This window comes from Camelina sativa, chromosome 1 (assembly GCF_000633955.1).
Source record: "Camelina sativa cultivar DH55 chromosome 1, Cs, whole genome shotgun sequence".
Classification (NCBI taxonomy): domain Eukaryota; kingdom Viridiplantae; phylum Streptophyta; class Magnoliopsida; order Brassicales; family Brassicaceae; genus Camelina; species Camelina sativa.
In genome coordinates, this window is record NC_025685.1 from 6,326,857 (window position 1) to 6,350,216 (window position 23,360).

General features: G+C 31.8%; 1 protein-coding gene across 1 annotated transcript; it reads right to left on the reverse strand.

Annotated features, from left to right (window-relative positions):
• On the reverse strand, positions 12-2,116 carry LOC104779242 (9-cis-epoxycarotenoid dioxygenase NCED3, chloroplastic). The gene has a single exon (XM_010503612.2). The coding sequence runs from the start codon at positions 1,964-1,966 to the stop codon at positions 167-169; it is 1,800 nt and encodes a 599-aa protein (XP_010501914.1). The 5' UTR covers positions 1,967-2,116; the 3' UTR covers positions 12-166.

Here is a 23,360-nt window from a genome sequence, read left to right on the forward strand (position 1 = left end):
AATGTAAAAAAAAAAAAAAAAAAAAAAAAACAGAGGAGCAGATTCCGGGGACGTATATGCAGAGCATCCCACTGGTATAATCGCTCTCTCTTTGTTTCTTCTAGAAGCTTCTTCATCACCACGTATATGTAAATTCGTGTCCTATGTACACATAAGAGAACTCACATCACATCTGCTTAGCCAAGTCATCAGCTCCGATGAATGTACCGTGAAACCCGTACGGAACCCTTGACGGAAGTTTAACTGTTGCTTCGACCTCCAAGCTAACGGCGTTAACTATCTGTAACTCCGATTTCCATGTCTTCTCGTCGTGTACGAAACAGAGGATGTGTCCTTCGTCCTCTTCTTCTCCTCCTTCTCCTGGGAGAAACAGAGGCTCTCCGCCGTAACGGTTATCACCGTATAGATGTTTCTTGACTTCTCCGGTAGTGAGATCAACTTTAGCGAATCCGGATACTTTAGGCCAAGGCTCGGCTAATGCCAAATAAGCGTATTTGGTTTTACGGCCGAGCATGTTTCTGTTGACCATCCCTGCTTCAAGGTTGACTTGTTGATCTCCGTCGGAGATGATCGGACGACGAGTGGATTTGCCGGTTCTGAGATTGAGACGGATTTCAGAGAGTACACTCTCGAGATTCTCGTCGGACTCGTTGAAAATTGAGTCCGGTGGAGTCATACAAGACCCGATCACGACGACCTCCTCTGTTTCTGGCTCTTCCCAAGCATTCCAAAGATGGAAGCAGAAGCAATCTGGAGCATCAATCCACTTTATCTTCGACGAATCCTCGGCGTATTTGTCTAAAATTCCGAATCTTGACACCTTGTTCTTGTCGTACACCACCGGAGAGCCACCGCGGATCATCTCCGGTAACTTGAAAACGACTTGCTGGTCCGGTATCACGACGAAGTTCTCTGTAATCGCGAAGTCGTGCATCATCGTCGGCTGGTCAAGCTGGATCTCGACGTCCGGGGATTTAGTTCCGTCCGGCGAGAATCTGAAGTACTTCAGGTAAGGCTTTGAAACGACGTCGTAGCTTAAAGCGAAGAGTTCACCGGATTCCGGGTCGACTTTCGGGTGGGCAATCATTGTGGATTCTAACTGTCCGTCAAAATCGAACCGACCAACGGTTTTTAAATCACCGGTTGGAGTGATCCGAACTTGGTAAGGCAAATCGTCCTCCGACATAGCTAATAACCGGCCGTTGAAATAGACCAAACCGGCGTTGGCTACGCCGGTTCCGTGTGCCGGGTCGACTATACCGGCTGCAGCTCTGGCGTAGAATAACATAAGTCTGGCAATACCGGTGTGGCCGTGGAGCTCACCGATGGCTTTGGGGAAAACCGGTCGACCTAATTGACGCTCCTGAACAAACCGGTTTGTTTGAGTAAACCGGCAAGCGTAGCTAGCTGAACCGTCTTCGAATTTAACGGCGTGGACCATACCGTCTCCGTCGAAGAAGTGGTGACCAGTCACCGGCTCGTGAAGTGGGTTAGCTCCGTTTCGCACATACACTCCTTTAATGGAATCGGGTATTTTTCCGACGACCGGAAGATTTCGCCGGACGGGCTGTTCATTCACCGGAGCAAAATTTCCGGCGATCTGAACACTAGGATCAGCTGTTTTAGGAAGCGGGTGTAGCCTCTCGTGGCTAACGAGGAAACCCTCAGCGGCGTCTAACGCTGCAGCCGCCGCTCTCTGGAACAGATTCATCTGTTTAGTGTCGGAATCTTTGGCTTTGGGGTTAACAACAATGGCGGGAGAGTTTGAGGATTGCTTAGGGAAATGAAGAGCTGGAGGAGTGTGAAGCGCAGATGAAACGTTGAGCTTACGTGTGACACGACTGGTCATGGGTAAAGAGCTACAATAACTCAAGTCGGAGCTTTGAGAAGACGATAATGGGGACTGAGTATGATTGCCACCAACCCATCTCCCAGAAACCGCCGCAGTCGCCGTTAAAGAAGCCATTTTTTTTTTCAAGTATGTTCAATCAGTATTTTTTTTGGTGCTTGAAGTGAGAGTTGGAGTTTGTAAAGAGCTCTGTTTTTTTTTGTTCTTATGATAGTTTAAGTGGGAGAAGAGAAGAGAAGAGAGAAGAGAGAGTTGGTTTGAGAGCGATGAAGTGTTGAGGGTTTATATAAACCGGGAGGTGGGTAAGTGTGGCCACGTGTTGATCCGTGACAGAGATAGGGAATGGAGTGAGTGGAGGTTTTATGAAAAAAAGGGGTATTTGGGAAGAAAAATATATGTTATGGTTCAAAGTTGAAACCTTTCACACATAGATAGACAAAATGTTTTTGCACACAAAAAAAAAAAAAAAAAAGACAAAATGCATCACTTCTTTTAACTCCCTTTTGTCTTTTTTTTTTTGTGGCTTCTTGTGTTTCTAAGTTTGGTAACTAAAGCTTCCAATCTTTGGCAACGTGAAGATATATATGTCCTTTAAATCTCTAATCTGGTAACAAAACGTATCCTCTTGTGTTGAGTTCGAGGGTTCAAGACACTATATACGACATTGTTTTTATTGGTGTTTTTTTCTTTTTAACTGGTGTAAGTTGTAACATGAAACAAAGTGTGTAGAAAAAATCTAAAATGGTTTGGAATTCTTCTACATATGATAAGAATGCACAATCTAGCAGTTTTTATATATTATTCGGTAAAATGCATTTTAGGCTTTCGTTTTTGTGTTTAGAAAGGATGCTATAGACAAAAACAAAGGGTCCCTAATATATAAACCACACATTAAGTGTCAATTTGATGTTTCATTAAGTACGATCATCAACTTGGCTTATGTCGTGGCTCAAGAGCTTCTTGTTTGCCAACTCCAACTTGGCCTATTCATCTCCACATGAAAAAATATCTTCAGACTTTACGTTATATTTCATGTGTCGTCTGTCATGGTCTAGTAGTATTGTTGAAATTTAAGAGAATAGATTAATACAAGTATTGGAAATGTTATTTGGCTTATTTGTTGAGTCAAGTGTTTGTGTCCGTACAGTAGATTTATGTTATAAATTTTGGATGTATTTTCTTGTGTACAATTGACATATCTATCAACTATACGGACACAATAACCCAAATACTTCGCGATCTCATCTACACCTTAAGTCTGATACTATCATTTTGTAACTAATTACAAAGTCTTAAACTTTTGGAAAGCTGTAATAAAACTAGCAAAACGTGTGCCTCAGTCTATATATACCCGAATAAACCAAAACATCAACCACTAAATAATACTAAGTGTCTATTATTATCCTAGTTCCCAAAAATCATTAACTTATAGGAATGAACAAAATCGTTGAAAGAACACTAATAGTATACGCACGCAATTTATAAAAAACGGTCGGTGTGTTACATCATTTAAACTTGCTCTCTAAGATTTTTTAACTTTGAATTGTCTGAAGTGATGATGTTTTTGTCACTTGGATTTTAGTTTGACGAGATCTATAGAAAGATGTTCGACCACACCTTTTTCTATTTGGTCAACACTCAACAGGGATTCTCGCATTTATGTTTTTTACCTTTGTCATCAGATTCTTACATACACGCTTAAATAAATTTACCCAAATATTTGTTGGCAACAAAGAGTTACCGAAATATATTCTAAATCATCTGTACTTTTGGATATATTTATTTTCTTCAAAAAATTTTCTTTATGTCACCAGTTAGATCTAAATGTATGATACAGAAGATAAATCCATAAACGATCTAAGCACAATAGAGTGTTTATTAATTATTTTGTATTAAGAATCACAGTCTATGACGACCTTGAGTACGAAGTCGTAGTAACTTGTTTACTCTATCTGTCTATCATATATATACTTGTTTATATCATGAAATTACTAGAATTAGAAGAGTCTTGAATTTGCGAGTATTATATGTTTTTTTTTGATAAACGTATTATTTTCTAAACTTGGCGTATTTTTAACGAAGAGACACACTTCACGTATTATTTTTCTAGAAACCCCGACTAATAGTTTAATACAAAAGAAGCATATAAGAATCAGAAGGAAGAGTCCCTGCACCAAACCAACTTTGTATAATCATGATATATATGGCCTCGTGTAACAAACAAAATCTTGCATTATAGGTGTTCTTGGACATTTTTAAAACGATAAAAAAGAAAACTGATATAATAAGATAGAAACAAATAACACGTAAAAAGATAAGTAAAAGGACATCTGGGTCGATATTGTTTCACTATTCTGTGATTGGACCATTGTGTCGTCTATCTTTTTAATGCTTTTTTTTGTTTGGGTTAGAGAAGTGAAATCAAATTGGTTTGGTACGTCGTTAGTGAAGAGGACACGTTTTAGAGTTAGCCCGCGTTTTGCCTCATAACCGAGTTCTTTCGTATAACACGTGGCATTCTTCTCTTTTTCACTTCTTCTGTCCATCACGCTTTGCTTTATTTTTTTTCTGTTTTCTCTTTTTATCTTCGCCTTTTTTTCATATCATTTCATCTTTTACTTTTTTTTTCTTTCTTTCATTTTCTGAATAAATAAAAAATCTAACTGTTTAACAGAAAAAAAAAATTTGAATCATAAAAAATCTTTGGAAAAGATAAATTTTAAACACGTATCCGTTTACTGTTTTACAACTGAATAATATTTAATTTCATCTTTACGTGAAATATTATTAAATAATTTAGAGTCGAAACTAACTATTCGTGGATCCATCCAAATTTTCATAGTTTTGTTTTATTCTCGTAAATGAATGCAAATAAATAACTCACATATATATACGCTCCATGTGATTTATACGACCAAACAAAATGACATAATAAAAGTGATAGTATAAGGAAACGAATCATATTCAAATCTTAATTAGAGCATTGGCACTACTTTAAATTTTTTTTGTAATAGGTTAATTAGTTATTATCTTAAACCGTCAAAGTTAGGTATAAACTTTTTATTCATGTTCTCTTATATATATTCTTTGTCAGGCAACCACTTATATATAATTATGTCCTAAAAATCGTTCTAAATGCTGATACACGTTTCTTCGACAACTAGGTTTAGCGATAAGTCCTTTTGGACTTCAAACGATCTTGTGTTCTAACAACAATTGTCTACGCATCCTAATTTTAAGACTTTCCTACCTAATTATTTTAAAAATCTAAAATTCACACGCTCACACTCTCAAATTTGAATATGAGTTCTGACATTGGAGGAAGACCAATATAAATCATGTAATTACAAGTTTCAGTTAAACGTAAGAATTATTACAATTAATATTCATGGTTTTCTTATTATTTATCTATATATATACTATTTAACAACACAATGAAAAATGTGTTTATCCAGTCTAATTTTAAGTAGGACATGTTTTATGAAGTATTAAACATGTAAGAAAATATTGAGCATGCAAGTATAAAGTTTTGCACCGGCCAAATACAAACATGACCTTCAAAAAAGAGAATGGATATATTTTTTTCTATTATAAAGTTATCTCCTCTGTGTAATTTAGAGGAGTAATAAAGTAATAAAAGTTTGAAATGTCAAATTATCATCTGAGGTTTCATGCAGATACGTGACTGGTTTTTTTTTTGGTTCGTTATCTTTTTTTTTTTTTACTATAACTACAAAGAAAACACGCATATATGGACCAGTATCATGCATATATGGATCAGTATTATGTTCTACATATTATTCAAAGTAGCATTTCCCTAAATAAATTGTCAAAGAGATAATGGTAAAACGCGGTCCATCGGATCAAAATCACACAAAAAGTACCAATCTCTCAACACAAAATTGTGTAAGATAAAAATGAGCAATGTAGAGACTCTTTTTTAACATCAGAATTTATGGAATACAGTATGAAGGATTATGTTTCCTCGACGACCAGTATCATGCCTAGCTAAATAGTACCACGGGTTAATTACTTCTAATCTAATATAAGTATGCATTAAAAAGTTAGTCCACACACCCGCCTATACAATACATGTCGCTTGAAAAAAAGTAACTAAAAATTAATTACTCAACTAAAAAATCAAGTCTAAGTGGGATTTTTTGTCCCGTTTAGAGTCATCAATGACTCCATCAAAGCCCCCATGAAAAGTGGAGGATGAAATTTTAAAATTAGGAATAATAATAGCATACTATAGAATATAAAAATAACGGTTGATTCGATCATCCTTAGGCTATAGAAATTTCAATCATGCCTGTGATCTTAACCATCCTTTCTTTTTAGTTTTATATAGATACAAAGAAATATATCATAAGTTATCGCCACGTCAGTTTTATCAACACCTCACTCATAATTTGAGTGATTTATCTATTAAATATATGTAGTGTGTACACACGATGCGTATACAGACATCTTATGTATTTTATGTATATACGTATACATAGCATGATTTCGGGAAACGTAGCGAAGATTTTGTGTTTACCGGACGAACTCGTGGCTCACGAGACACCTCATCAATAATTGTATACTACTATTAAGATATAGTATAAGATTTTCTATAACTAACAATATTTAATAATCAAAATTTCTGTTTTAAAAACACTATTAAATTATGAAGTTATTTGATTGTACTTTAATATTTTCTGTTAACTATTGTAGCTTTTTTTACTTATGATGGTACTAAGGTTCTTAATTCCGTGATATATCTAATCGGTGGACAAGAATGCTTTTTTTAAAGGTTAAATTAATCAAATAAGTCTGATTTTGAATGATTTTATATTAAAAAATGTGTAATTTTGAATGATTGATTATGAGATTTTTAACATTAAAGTTTCTCGTACCATAAACTAACCATTTTTTAAGTATACCAAACAATATGATACTGTAAAAATGTTGTTTAGGCTAATAAACAAAAATTTGCACAAATTTCTAAGTTGACTCAAATCGAGGTAGAATATATTTCAGCATGCATGTACGTAAGGTAAATTCTACTGTACTAGTAGTCTAGTAGTAAAGCGAGCTACATTCTATACATGTCGAGATTTTTTTTCAGTAGACAAATTAAGAAGAATAAGCACTATATGTGCTCTGTGTTTTAACACTTTTTGCAAGTGCCATGAGGTTGGAATTGGATCAGTAATACAGCATTTGGAACTGAAATCTGAGTACTGAAAAGAAAACGAACTGTATATAATGGCTTTGATTGGTAATGTAGCCAAAACTGTACAGAAAAGCTGTAAGCTGAAGTTGTAAGTTGTTACGGAATAGTGCAAAGTTGTAAAAAAGAGTTGTACGTGAAAACTGTACAAAAAAACTGACAGTAAAGCTTTTAATAAAGTTTTTGGTAAAGTTTATGTGATTGATAAAAATTCAAAACTTGTAATATTTTGTTTTTGTTCACCAGTCACTACCAATAATTCAACCTATTATGAACAAGAAAAAATATAAATCTTATCCTCCTTAGAATGGAATATTGTCAGAACCCTAGACGATTAGACGTGGTTCCATGGTTTCTATTTTTTGGTGGGTCAAAGGTCGACTCGTTCACGTCACATGTGTCACATTAATAATTGTGTGCTCCAATTATATCCAATATAAGGGCATTAGGGAAACTATAATGGGTGTTCTTAGAATATAAATATTGTAAAAATAATGTAAGATTAGTAGTTAAGATTTTTTGTTAAAAAATAGTTATTAGGAGAACATGTATAAAATCATAAAATTTAATAATATAATATTTCTAAACATATTACAATTATAAAAACTTATAAATTAACATTTAAATTGCATAGTTATATAAAATTCAAAATACACAACCAAATTTTTATAAAACAAAAAACATTGTAAATAAAATTAAAAAAAAAAACATTTTATTTAATGAATACATAGTTTAATGTCCAAATTTATTCCATATATTATCTATCAAATCCTCCTTTAATTTGTGATGTGCTTGTCTATCACGAATTATTGTATGGCAATCACCTAAACCCTCAAGATTTGAAGGCATATTTACTGAAAACGTAAGATCCGGAGTAATTCAGGTTCCATCTTCTTGCTGGAATTCTTGTTCGTCATAGAGTGTGTATGAATCTCGTTCATCTTCGACAATCATATTAAGGAGTATGAAACATGCTCTCATAATATATGCAATTTTACCCTTTGACAATAAAAGAGATGGATTTTTAATCATGGCGAATCTAGATTGCAGGACTCCAAATGCACACTCAACATCTTTTCGTGCACCCTCTTGACGTCCTGCAAACAAACGATGTTTCGGATGTTGTGGTTATGGGATGGATTTAACAAATGTTGCCCATTCGGGGTAAATTTTTTTTTGGTGAGAGAAGCAAATGGGAAGTGTTTTGTTGGGAGAAGCAAATGTTTGTTTTTTGATGAAATAAAACTTTGTGCTCTTCTCATATAGAGTGATCAATTGAAATAAAACATCAATGTTTGTGATACTAAAATTTGACTTTAAAACTAAAATCCAAAGATTGTAAACACGGGTTCACCATCACGGGTACATACCATTCGGAAGCAAACAAAGCTTACAATCAAGCCTAAACAAAAATCCAAGCAAACCGATCACGGGTTCACCATTCGGAAGCAAACAACAACCGAAACCGAAACAAATTTACTTTAGCTGGAGCACTTGGTCCGTGAGCTGGATCACTTGGTCGTTGAGCTGGATCACTTGGTCCTTGAGCTGGACCACAAAATAACTCAGAGAAACTCATTACACAATCAAACAACAATTAACAAGCCATTTCAATCAAATAAAATCAGGACAAACCACAACACCACAACACTACTCAAATCAGGAAACCAACCTTGTGACTTACCTTTTACTTTCGAGCAAACACATGTTTCTTGATGGTTATCTGATTTAACTTGCGCTAGTTAACCTCACCTGCAAGCCTCCGAAACAAAGAAAATTCAATTTTAATTCATGAGTGTTATTGTTGATTTCAAATTCAAAATACAACTCTCGGAATTCAATCATAGAGAAGCTCACTAATTGACGGATGAGACAAACCCTATGACAGATGAGACAAACCCTATACTAAACCGAAACCTAATTCACAGATTTCAGATTAACCCTAAATCGATGAAACATCCAAGAAACAAAGGCTGAAAGAGGAATTGACGGAACTACCTTGTCTATATCCCCGGAGATTTGCCCGACAAAGGAGACGAGGAGACAAAGGCTCGTCAAGAAGATTTCGACTTCACCTTCAAATCGCCGGACATGTCAATCGACAAAAGAAGGGAATTAAAACGGATTTGTCGGAGAAGCTATGCAAAGATCGATTGCTAGATGGAAGAGCTCTCGATTTTGGTGTTTCAATTGCCGGAAAACTAACCTTCGACGGCGAATATGGTGACAACGAAGCTTTCGCCGTTTGGGAGCGAAAGATAAAACCCTAGACTAGATTTCGAAGAGAATGGGAGAAATGAATATTTTTTTTTCTCGCCAAAACATCTCGACCAATCACGTTACAACAAACAAATGAGAACTGGGTTAAATCAGTTCTCACTCAAGACCAGAAATTTTGATCCAAACTCACTATTCCCTTTTTTATTAATTATTTTCGGCTTAGAACACACCAATAGTTTCGCCCATAACGATGGCCTAAGAATTTGCGTATAATTGAACTACTGTGTACACTTATAACCCGACGCTATATGTGGCACTTATTAGTTATTACTTATATGACTCAATAATTTTTATCATTTAATTTGTCATGTTTCTATTCTTTATAAATTAATTTAAACATAGCATTTAATGTAAGATTATCAAATGTGTCTTAATTTAATATTTAATGTGTTCTTGTAGAAACTTTCGATTAACCGATTAAAACTATTGTTTATTGAAAAAACTATTTTTCCTGCTGAAAGTTTGGTTTTAACATATTTCAAATATGTTAATAACAAAAAGATTTAAATATATAAACAACTTTCAAAATATGCCCTAACTAAATGATACTCAATTTTTTTTTAGTTTTATATAATACAAATTAAAATTGTCGTTTACAATTCCATTTTTTAAAACAATATTTTAATTCTAAATGGTATTTTTGGTGAAAGAAAGACAAAAAACAATAACGGTAAACTTTTTAACAAATCAATGAAATTTGGTTCCTAACATATATGGCGAGAGTTAAAGGTACTAATTTGCCGGTCAAAGTGTCAAACTTTCCCACTCTTCATACGTGGACACTTTAGATTAAAGGACATCAACCCGACAAAAGACCATGTGTTGCGCACGCACATGTCAGATCTTATAAGTAAATGACACCAAGACGTCCTAACGCATTGCAGATCTTTATTTTTGTTTATGGGGAAATATGTTGTATTTTCCTTTGTAGTGTTACGAATTTACGAGTTTATAAGGAAATTAAAACTAATAAGCTTTCTAACTGGCTCATAATTAGAAAAAAAAACCATATATATAAAAAATGCATGCATGTCTTATGCTCAATGTTTTTTTTTTCTTTTGGTAACGAGAGTATCCAATTTTAAAATAGTTTAAATTGAAAGGTGTTGACTCGTATTTTGCTTAAATTTTGCTTCCTTCTATAATATTCCGATGCGCGTTGATGCAAAATAAATTGACCCGTACATATATAAGACTATAAGTGTGTGAGTATTCACATACCAAACAAGTTACTATAGTTGAAAGGTTGGTCTTCAAACTAATTATAAATCTTGTTCTTTTCTGTCCTAATTTATGTCACGTGGTATACATTTTCTTTGGAAATTATGGCCCTAAATAAATCCAAAATACATGGGAAAGTGAAACCATTATTTAATTAGTGGTTAATCGAATGTTTCATGTTTCTACTTTTAATATGAGATCTGACTTTCTGATAGTTTCTTTTTGTAAATTATGAAAGCCATCAAACAAGTTGCAAATTAAAAATTATCTTTTGTGAATGTCATAGACATTAAACCGTCGGTAGTAAAAGTGAGATCACGGTTCCGGTGATGCATTCGTAGTGGTAAATTTGTTTGCTCTGCCTCTGATACTATATAGATCATGGATCTCCATTGTATAATCCCGTTAAACTCATTGAATGACAAACAAAATAATTTTCTATACATGCATGACAAATCCCATACACTCAGACTAAAATTCAATACATGGCATTCTCCGATCCTAACCCAAAAAAAAAGCGATACACTCTTATATTTCTGTGAAAAAAAAACTATTACATAATTGTTACGAGTATTTTGTAAACATAGTTAAAAATTGTAATACTTACAAAACAGCAATCAAAATGATTCACCACGCGAAATACGCAAGACTATACATAACCAAGTATGGATATCCGTTGTCCAAGAGTTGGGTATATTCTAAATGGATAAGAATTTATATATATATATATATATATATATATATGTTTGGCGAGGGTTATTCCCATGTTATTGGACAAAAATGGAGATAAATGGCTGCACCTGATTAAAAAAAAAAATTAAATAAGACCTCCACTCTAAAAAAAGTAACACAAAATAAAAAGAACCGTGATTTTATTGTTACGGGCCCACATCAAGTGTTCTGCGTGTGGGACCCATCCAAGTGCCCCCTGAGTTTATGACTTTTTGTTAGACTTGCGCCGACCGGCCAATCAGCGTTCCGAGATACCATACACATACATGTGCGTAAGTGCATCTCTCTCTCTCTCCCTATATATATATATATAAATGTAAACGTACATGTGTGTTTATCATATGTTTAATTACATTAATTCATATATGGTTTGAGTGTTTTTCATAAAGTTAAATGAATGGATGAGATTTGAAACTGGTGATGAAAAAAAGAAATGATATGTTTTCTAATAACAGTTTGATTTGGTAACCACGAAAATGCTAGTTATCCAATATTTTTTAAAAGTATGCATGTAAAAGCAAATTACTTAAGAAAACCCTTAAAATAAAGATTAATGCATATCATAATTCCTTGTAAATAATGTCATTAAATTTATAGATTGTTTTAACTATCGAAAAAGTTTGCCTATTTCGAATCAATCGCATCTTCTAAACACAATTCTTTGAAGTTTGAACAATTCTAGATAACCTTAATTAACTGTCTATCTCTATTTCGTAGCTTTGTTTATGAAGTTCATAATCCAATAGATCAATATAATTTATAAAACTCTCGTATGTTTATATATATGTGTGTGTGTGTGAATGCAAATAATTGGAGCCAATATGTGTGGGTATGACGACACTGGAATTTTGACCAAGACCTACTTGGAGGAGAGACAAGCACGAGAAGAAGGGGAGCAGACTTATTAGGGACATGTTTGGCAGGTGTCAAATCAAGTTTTAAGAGTTACAGAGAAAACGCCACAATATGGATGACCCCTACTCCAAACGCTGCCTTATTTTATCGTGCGCATGTTTTTGTATTTATTCCTTCGAAATGCATTATAGCACGAGTAAAGAACAAACTCAATTTGAAAGCTGAGATCGTAAGCACAATTGCTTTAATTCCGGTTATAACGCATAGAAGTGAATCAAATTATTTGTGTGTGCCAATGAAATGGTAAAGATAAATCTAATTAATGACTAAAGTTATTTATCTAATTACTCGACACCAGTTAGATAACACTCCAGCATGTCAAAGTCGATGCATCACCGTCCAAGTTTAAATCCACGCAATGCATGTTACCGATGGAAAAAAAAAATTGAATAGAGAAAATTTAATTGCATCTTGTTTTGTAAATTACATATGCTTGGATATTTATAGAAAAAAAATATAATGTATAAAGATATATATATATATATATATATATATACTTTACAAATGTAGTGCCTAAAGTAGGTGTGACTACAAGAAAATTGGTCTTATTGAGATGAATGTTTGAGACATAATTTTTTTTTCTTTTTTTTAACATCTGATTGTATTAATTTGTAAAAGGATAATACAAGTAGTTTGTCGACCAATCTGGTGGTGAAGCAAAACTAAGATACAAATTGTCTATATTTGTAGCATTTTGAGATAACTTGTCTGCCACCATGTTCTTCTCTCGGTTCACATGTTCAAGTGAGCATAAGGGAAGTTTCGCCATCCAGAAATAAATATCATAGAGAAGAGTGCCCAATTTATTGTGATCCCCAATTGTATTGATTAAATTGTCAACTCCAGATTATCTCCTTCAAACCAAACATGACGCAATCCTTGAACCCATATCATTTGTAGAATGTGAAGGAAACCTAAAGCCTCTGCTTGTAAAGCAGAGTAAGATGGCTGCAGTTTCGCATATTCCGATAGTATTACACGGCCATTTGTATCTCGGATTAGCCAACCTGTGTTCGTGAAGCTTCTCCCCTGTATATCCACTATCAAAATTATGTTACTGTGACATTTTAGATAGGCTATTGTTTGTCACAAATCGTAGTTATTTCTTCACAACAAAATTATTTTTTTTGAATCATATTTTTTTATTTTTTTGGTATATGTTTATTATTCATATGTTCATTATGATTCTGTTTTTTTCATATGCATTGGTTAACTTGCACGTAAGAGAATTTCAAGAAAAGCTTCTTTAGAAAAAGTAAATGGCTTAATCAGTCAAAAGGAAAGTAAAAAAAAGAGAGGATTATTAATGAAAGTTACCAAAAGAAGGCTTTTATCAACCTCATTTGATTTGTTTAGTCTTTACATCTAACTAACTTTGCTATTTGAGGAGACGATATTTATTTTCCTCCAGTAAAGTTAGTCAAAGTTCAACATACATATATATCACTAATATAACAAGATCAAAGTATTAGGTCTGGTCTCGTTGATTTCTAAATTAGTTTTTTTTATTATTTTTTTAAAAAAAACCTAGGTGTCGATAACAATCGTCGTCATTATCTCCTCCGGATAAGATATATACTTAGTCAAATAATCGATGCATATCAGAAATATTCTAATATAGTAAGCTCGACATACCAGAATTTGTTTGTTTCAAGAACATACAAGTACGAATTTATAACGACAACTCGATCTCTTGCTCTTAAGTTATAATACCACAGATCATAAATCACCTTATCAACAACATTGTGACACGTCTCATATTTTGTAATATAAAAATTAAAACCTAAAACGTCTCTTCATAATTATATTGTAACGCATGTATATTCCACCAATGTTCATTTGTGTGTGTGAGTGTGTCCAATCGGAAAAACTAGTTTTCTCTATCGGACGTCGCTATCTATATATGAATTTAATTAAGTATTTGATATATTATTTCAATATATTAAAATTTCCTTTTTATTTGCATATAACAATACGAAGACCACACGATTAATATTAATATTAATGTTTAACTAACAATATAATTGAATAACAAGGAATTAGCTAGAAAAAAATGGATTTTTTTTTTCAAAATTATATCAACTAAAATCCAGAGAAATAACTGTATTTGTAATTTGTATTACACTTATAAATTTGGAGATTTAAAGTTACTGGTTGGCAAATAAAATATGCATTATATACATCATTCTCTTTTTTTACCGTTGCATGCAATTATTAAATACGACCAACGAACTAAACGACTACCGAGGGACTAGAAACAAAAACACAATTTTGTTTTCTTTCTAAAAGCAAACTCCTGATGTCGGCAAAAGATCACTGAAATGCTAATGTAATCACTGAATATAATTCGCCTGATTGGCTAATCCAGTAGTAACCTCTTATAAGAAATCGCTTTTGGTCAGTTTTAAAAATCACTAAATCATCTCTAGTTAAAAATTTGTTCCCACCGTTGAATCGTTGTCGTTCCGAAGATATGAGTTTGCGTGGTGAGCTATATCGCACCCGAAACCGCGTCCGCTTTATCTGTTCTGCTCCTGTCTTTTTTTTCTTCTTATTTTACATAAGCGAACCCTTAATTATACCTAACTAATACTACTTACTTTAATAGCATTTTTTAAAATACTACCAGCTAATGCTTGGCAACAAGGGAAGTGTTTTGTGTACCACACGGAATATATTTGTGCAGTACTAGTAGATGTCACTAATAACAATAATTTATCATAATAACAACATTAACAATAAGATACAACTTCCACTACTAACTCTTTTTTTTATGTTATTCTTAACGCTCTAGATGAGAGTAATGGAGGTGATCATGACAATTTCCCCAGATCATAATAAGAGATGTGACAAAAATAAGATCGTTCTTCTCGAAGAGGCTTAGTTGTCGTTCGTTTATTCGTACCTAACCAAGAGTGACTTATATAGTTAGTATGTAATATTCTCTTTGTTTGACCCAATATAGTATTTAGCAAAGCCTTATCTTTGTTAACTTTTTCTTATTTCCTTTTTGATCTTTGTAATATTTTTGTTCGGTGTACTTAATCACACTTTTCGGAATAATCAAAGACTGCTTTTGATATGATACGGTTTAATCATATTTGAAGGACAACAATTAGTAAATTAATAGAAAAGGTTCTGTTGATAAAGCTTAGCCTACTACATATTGCAAATCATATAAACAATTTGAGGCCCGGGTTTATGTAACTGATAAAAAGTTTAAAAGTTAATCCACTTTTAGCACAAACATTATGCATCCCCTATACTGGTAATTTTATAAACATATATGTAGCTAAATTTAATTTTATTGCAATAGCACCAAAGAAGTTAAACAATCTACTGTATTTGTCTCCCACAAAAGAAAAAAATTCTATTGTATTTGTCGAACTTTTTTTTTTGTTTCTTTGTTTTTACTTTTTTCTAATGGGGTGCGGTGGCTTGGGCTTAGGTCCTCCTAACTGCACTGTGTTGCATTGTTTCTTCAATACCCCTACGTCTTTGAATGTAGCTTCAAACAAGCAAATAAATATCTAGACCTTTTTGTTTATGACTTTATTCATAAAAGACATGTGTGTTGTTTCTATTTGAGTCACCAAAACTTTTATATGTTAGATATTTTGGCACAATTATTATATTATAAACTCCAAAAACTTCTAGTGCAAAGGTTAAATCTTGAAATGGCGTGGACGTCGACCATTTTTAGTGCGGTTCAGTTATATATATATATATATATATATATATATATATATATATATGTTTGAATTTCTTGTCAAAGAACACTTCTCATATATTTAAATCCTGGTAAACAACCACTTTTTATAGAAGGAATTTCATATCTAAGACGCGTTTTTTTACTTTATATCAGAAACATTTCGGTTGGTGGATGCATAAGCAGATTTAACTAGTCAATGTTAATGTAATTATATATCACAATACGAAATTATTTTTATTTAAAATAACTTTTCATTACTGAGCATAAATCTAAACACTTTAGATCGGATATTATTTTGTATAAATTAATTGTAGGACTAAAAATAAAGTTATCATTATTGTTAGAAACCTATAAACGTAGGACTAAAATAAAGTTATTATTATTGTTAACAAAACATAATTGTAGGTTTTTAGATATATATCACCCATAACTATTTTTCTAAGAAAATGATATGACATATTTCTCTTTTAGGTGAAAGACTATGAAACAATTATCATCAAAAACTAAGAAGAAGAAGAAAAGAAATCAAACGTAATTGTGAGAATTATATATATAGTCAGGAGGAAAAAGAATAAGAATGGAGACCCCTTTAAAGATTCTGCATAAAACATATAAAAGCAAGCAAAACAAAGGGATTTAACGAAAAAGAAATCATAAAAGGTGAAAGAATACGAAAAAATCTTTAAGGATGGAGTCAAAGTCAAACTTACATGTTTCGAACTATATATATCTATGAAATACTAACTAAAGTAAGCAAACAAAACTCAAAAGCTATAGGAGCGTCAACTGACCCGTTCTCTGAAGACAAAGACTGTATGATAACATAAACTGTACGTTAGCCAAGTAATTCTCAAAATAAGAATATTGTATTATTCAACTCTAATGAGATATAGTAGTTGATGTTATTTGACGAGTTTGATTTTGTCTCAAATCTAACAAACTAAACTAACAACTATACTTAGCAAACAATTACGCACAGTACTGTTAACTGTTAATAGATTGAAGCGTAAAATTTATGCTCTACTTTATATCATTGAAAGAAACGAACATAACCTCCACATAGAGAGAGGACAAAAGAAGTTATGATTAAAGAAGGTGCGTAAAATAAAAGAAAGAGACAGACACTCACTACCTCACTTTCACTGATTCATGCACTCCTTTCATTTTAATAGCTCTCTTCCAATCAAATTTCTTTTTCTGTCCCACTCTCTCCATATCCCTTCTTCCTTTTTAATATTTTTCATTTTTATTCGACCGTCTTGTCCAATCAATGCATGTCGTTCTTCAATATCTACTTAAAGATTCTAAATTAAAAGAAGAAGAAGAAGAACAAAGGTCTCTATCAAATAGTTCCATAATCTAATCTACTTAAATTAATCCTGGAATGGCGGAGAGAATATTTGTTCCTTTTTTCTTATGTTGTTTAGTCAATCTATAACAATAGCTTATTATTACCGATGCACAGCTTCAGTCCCATAACATTTTTTTTTGTTTTTTCCATTTTGAAAATCTATAATATACTTTGGTAAAATAGACAATATTAAGTTAGCGAAAAGGTATATATATATATATATATCGTAGATTTTAGACAAGTAACGTCATGAGAGCATGGCAAAAAAAACCGAAAGTGGACAAAAGATTAAAAAAGGCATTTTATGTACTGTGTGCGTGATACTTATTGATGTAATTATCATTATGTTCTTTCAATTTATAAAAGAAAACAACAAATTATTATCCAAAGCAGTAAATTAAAAAAAAAAGACAGTAAAAAGACGGCAGGCAAATTCTCCAACGGCTCAAAATCTGCCGCCAAAAATGTACGATACCGTTAGTTAAATGACACGTCATTGCTTAGAGACCTTCCGACAAAAAACGACACGGTGGAGTAAACGTGTCCGTCTCACCAAGAAGATGACCCTACACGTGGCACTTCATGACATATATATATATATATTTTTCTGTAAAAGACGTGAATTGAGTCTTTGACGCGTTTGTTTTTTATAACGGTCATCACTGAGCAAAGCGCTTTAACCGACCGCACTCGATCGAGTTGAATCTTCTAATTTGCTTAGCTTTGATTGGTAACATGAATTACAATTGAGTTATAAACTTAACTCATAAATTATTCAAAAATATTACCAATCAACAACAAAACTAAAAATTTTAAAGTTGAGTTTGAGTTACCATATGTTATGGTTGACTTACAATTTTGAGTTGTATCATTTGTAAAATTATTAACTCAAAACATTATTCAACATCATGGAAATTTTCATAAGTTAAGATGTAGTAAGTTGAATTATTTTTTTTTAATTAAAAAAAAACGAAAATTCAGTTATATAATACAAACAATTATTGTTTTTGTTTTTATTTAATTCATATATCAATAAAAATAACTTTTACTGTTTTTCTTTTATTTAATAACTTTTTAATTAGTTATATTATATTTTTCCTAAATTATTATTTTTATTATCATTTGAAATGAAAATAGGCATAGACCTAAATATGATAAAATTTTAAATATTATGGCATATATTAGTTAATTTTTTAATTTGCAATGTAACAAAGAAGTTTAGTTAAATTTGTGTATATTAAAACTATTTTATTATTTATATATTTTTATTAATTTATTATTCTATAATTTTGTGAAATATGTTCACTAATATTTTTAATAATTATAATCAAATAATACATACTGCAACATCTACCACAAAAATGTCACCGGTCAGTAATTTTGATAAGATTAATAAATCATATTTTTACAGCGATCCATTACATCAAACTGCTATTTTTACCACATAATTTTTACTGCAACTTACATAATATTCTCTGCAATTCAACTTCAATAAATCATTTTACCAATCCGAGCCTTAATCATTTTCGTTAACGGAATCCTATAATTTGACCTTCTCTGATATTATCCCATGAATCTATCATCTACTACTATAATTCTTAGTTATTTCGTAAATTGTTTATCTAAATTTGATAAAAGTTGATGTGTCATTCTTTAAAATTTACTTACTGTTGAATAGGAAACGTAGGGTGCAAATGATTGCAAGGTTGATGAGATTGAAAAATATTATTCAACTAATTTTCATCATTTGCATTGAAAAGGTTGAAGATGTTAGAATAAAATTATTCAGCTCGTTTAACTTAAAAAGTTGAAAAAAAAACTAATCCTATTGTAAAAAATTTCAACTTTTTTAACCATTATTTTGAAGATGAATGAGTTGAATATTATTCAACTCAATTTTGTTTAACCTATTTTTGCAACCATATTCTTTCTTTTATACACATTTTGTAAAAGTGTTACAGATAATTTGAATGTCTTTTTTTCGTTCTTCTGATAACCGATTTTTTTTTTCTTTTGTTTTAGATCAAAATTAATAGTGCATGTAAGGAAGCCGTGAATCCGATTGTTTGTAAAATTCACGTAATTGCTCATATTTTTCTTTTCGTTTTTTTTTGTCATGTGGATAATATTGTGATACTATCGGTAGGTTTGAATATTTACGAAAAGAAAAAGCTTGAATATATTTAGATTTTTTCCGTGTAATTCTTTAAATGCAAACACATGTAATCAACGAAAAAGATAGATCACGTTTGTAAATTTCTGTTTGTTTATTTCTTGTCAACATTTATAGTCTGTTTTACTTACGTAACATTTGTGGCCAATTCTTTTTTTTTTTTTTTTTTATAATTCAGGATAAATCCCCAAGCCTATAGAGGGGTCTGAGACTAATCCCTAAGGGAAATGTAACCCATGGATAGATCCTCTCTCCAGATATTCAAATGGGCCGTAAATAAGGGCCCATATCCATGTGACCGCATAATAAATGAGTAGCAATTCTGCATTTAGAAAGAATTGATTTCTGGCCTTGACCAATAAAATAACTCTTCCAACCAAATGGGAACCACTAGCCCACCACCATGTGTTAAACCATTCTTGAAAACTTTTCAAACAAATACAAAAATATTTTTAAAAAACGAAGAAATTTCCTATGCCCACCACCATGTGGCCAATTCTTCTTTTTACTATTATAAAAAGATGTTTCCATTTAATAGAAATGTTGAAGGAAGTTTCTTAGAACTTGGTTTGCAAGAAAACTGAAAAAAGGAACTCAATTACGATTTTGCTAGCTCGAAGCCTCGAAATAATCTTGGTACGTTGGTTGATTTGGTATATTCTAAACGTCTTCAGATAGTTCGAGAACCCGTGTCATCATATATTCTTTTTTTTTTTTTTAACAACGGTGGAAATGGAATAGTGACAAAAAACAAAAATTGACCACGAGAAAAAGAAGGATGGAATATGCTTGTAAAATATACGTAACAACGGATGCACGTGAACGAAACCTACCAGTAAAATAAAAATAAAACATTATTTCAAAAACCATTTTGTTTACAATAGAGTTAACTACCTTTTCACCTTTTTGCTGTGAAATGAAAGATCAAACAATTAGCACACAAAAAGAAAAATAGAAAGGGAATAAAAGTATTTATAAGCGAGACCCCCGAATAAAAAAAAATTGTATTTGTATGTTTCTATTTAGTTAGTTGGGCCCAAATATTAAAATCCAACATATATTATGTTCGTTATTGGTTTATTCGATTAGTCATATTACATTTTCAGGGAATAATGATGAGCCTATATGGGCCTGGAACCTCCAAACAACGTTGGTGGGACGATTGTTTTGACTTTGTTGTTCCATAAGTCATTATTTATTTTTCTTGCTAAGACATAAGTCATAATTTACCTCAAAACTTAATTTATGGACTTCTAAAAAGGACTTGAACTTGTACAAGAATGAAGAATTTAACGCTAAACGGTCATTATTCAGTTAAGAACGGATTGCGAGGCTTGGCCGAACGCTAAACCTGTTGGCCTGCTCCTGAAAATGCAACACTTGTTAGATCGTACGAGACCTTACACTCTTACAGAGGAAATCAAGTTCCATGGACCATGGACAAATGGTCACGTTTCAAGCCAGTTTTACGGAGTCTCCATTCGGCAATCAAAGTGGTGATATAGCTTTTCAAAGAATGTGGTTTCATGTTGATGAATATTCCCGTGCACCCCTACTGCTTTTAGAAACCCCTTGATATGCTCAAATTGTAATACCCTAATGGTACTAACAATTTTGCAGTTGTAATACTTAAGAGGTCGAATCTACAGAGACTATAGATCACACAATAGACTTATTAATCTTTTAATTATGCTAAATCAAAATATTAATTTAAAAACAATGCAAAAACAGAATTAGAATGTTTTGTAAATTCATGAATTAAAAATGCTAGGTCTAGAGAAATTCTGAGGAATTTATGAAATATTAAATCAATTAATAAATTAGGATTCAATCAATTAAGATTAGATCAAGAACTCTAAACAAAATTGTAAAATAAATCAGTTCTCATTGCAAACATTTTCTAAATTTAAAACCAGAAAATCCAAATCTCTTTGCAATATTCTAGGTTAAAAATCAGCTTTAAAAAAAAATCAGTTTAGATTGTTCACAAAATTATTAAATCAAATCTCTTTGCAAGAAATAATTTTGTTCATCAAAAGGTTTAATTAGGAAAATCAATTATACTCTCATATCAATTTATTTTCCTAGGTATTAATTTTAGGTGATCACTCATGAATTAATATGAAGAACAACCTAAGATGAAAATTACAGAAGGATAAGAATCCTACTAAATCAGCAGATCTAATAGATCATAAAAAACCTATGAAAACCCTGAACCTAACTAGAGATTTACTCAGACATGATTATTGAAACAAAACCATGAATAAAATAGATATCATATAATGATTCAAAAGAAAAAACAAAGAGTTTAGAAAGCTTCTCTCAACAGGGCTGAGTTCTTGGTTTGTCTCTCTCAAAAAGGTCTCTCTCTCAAAAGGTGGCAGAAAAATTGCTAGAAAATAACTTAGATCTAAACAATGACCATAAAAATCCTATAAATACTCTAAAACACGTCTTGGGCCTTAATTGCAAATAAAAGAAACTTGGGCAAATTTTGTAAATCTTCTAGAGCTTGTGGAGAAAACTTCTGATTGACTTGTGGCAGCAGCATCGATCGATGCTTTGGGTTGCATCGGTTGATGCATACTCTTGAACTTGTCTCCCACCTTCGTAGATCAGCCTTAATGCTTTGATTATGTTCCAAATCATCCTTTTTAGCTTATTTGTATTCCGTCTGTGCCAATGAGTATCTAAACCTATAAAGGCTCAAAAACAACCTAGAAAACAAATCAAAAGACTTAAAAAGCACACTTATACCATGGTTAAAAACCACAAAAACCATGATATATCACCCCTCAAGCGAAAATCACCAACATCACGAGAGAGATTTTATCTTTGAGTTTTTGTTATACAAACATATATAAAATATTGTATAACGGGGTACGGAGTACAACAACAATATCGTCATCAATACTTATTAGACTTTTCGAGGAGAGATTAGATAGAAAAATACTTAGGTTCACTCCTAGGGTGAACCTTCTTGTTCACTTCTTCATTTTCAACCAATCAGAATATTATATACATTATTTTATTTAAAACAATAAATCAAAATTAAATTAAAAAGCAAAACAGATTAAGGAAATAAATTCTGTATAATTTTTTAAGGAAAGTTAAATATTGGCTTGGTTTAGATTTTACAATTTGAATGAAATGATCTATCGGTATGAGTTTACAAATAAGGTAACTAGGGTTTAGATTTTACAATTCAAACAAAATTATATGTCAGTTTGGGTTTAAAAATGAAGTGGTTAGGGTTTATATTTTAAAATTAAAACGAAATTATATGTCGGTTTTGATTTACAAATGAAGTGGTTAGGGTTTAGATTTTACAATTAAAACAAAATTATATGTCGGTTTGGGTTTACAAATGAGATGGTTAGGGTTTAGATTTTACAATTACAACGAAATTATATGTCGGTTTGGGTTTACAAATGAGATGGTTAGGGTTTAGATTTTACAATTAGAATGAAATTATATGTCGGTTTGGGTTTACAAATGAGATGATTAGGTTTTAGATTTTACAATTAGAATAAAATTATATATTGGTTTGGATTTATAAATAAGCAGTTTAAGTTTTTAATTTTATAATAATGTATAAAGATTTTGTTTCTTTATTTTATAAAAAGATGAATGAATAGGTTATTAAATGTATTATGATATGTTAAAATTTCATTGACTAAAATATGGAGAATTGAATAAAGGAGTTCACCTTAGGAGTGAACCCAATTCGATTAAATATCTTATTATATACAACGGCCACCACGTATATATATATATATATATATGAAAAGTGTACATAATAACATTTGTGGTCGAAAAGAACTCGTGTCATCGTGGAGTTAAAGGAAAATTTGTCTGTCCATGTGTATATGTTACACAACGATATATTAAAAACAAAATATAAACCGTATG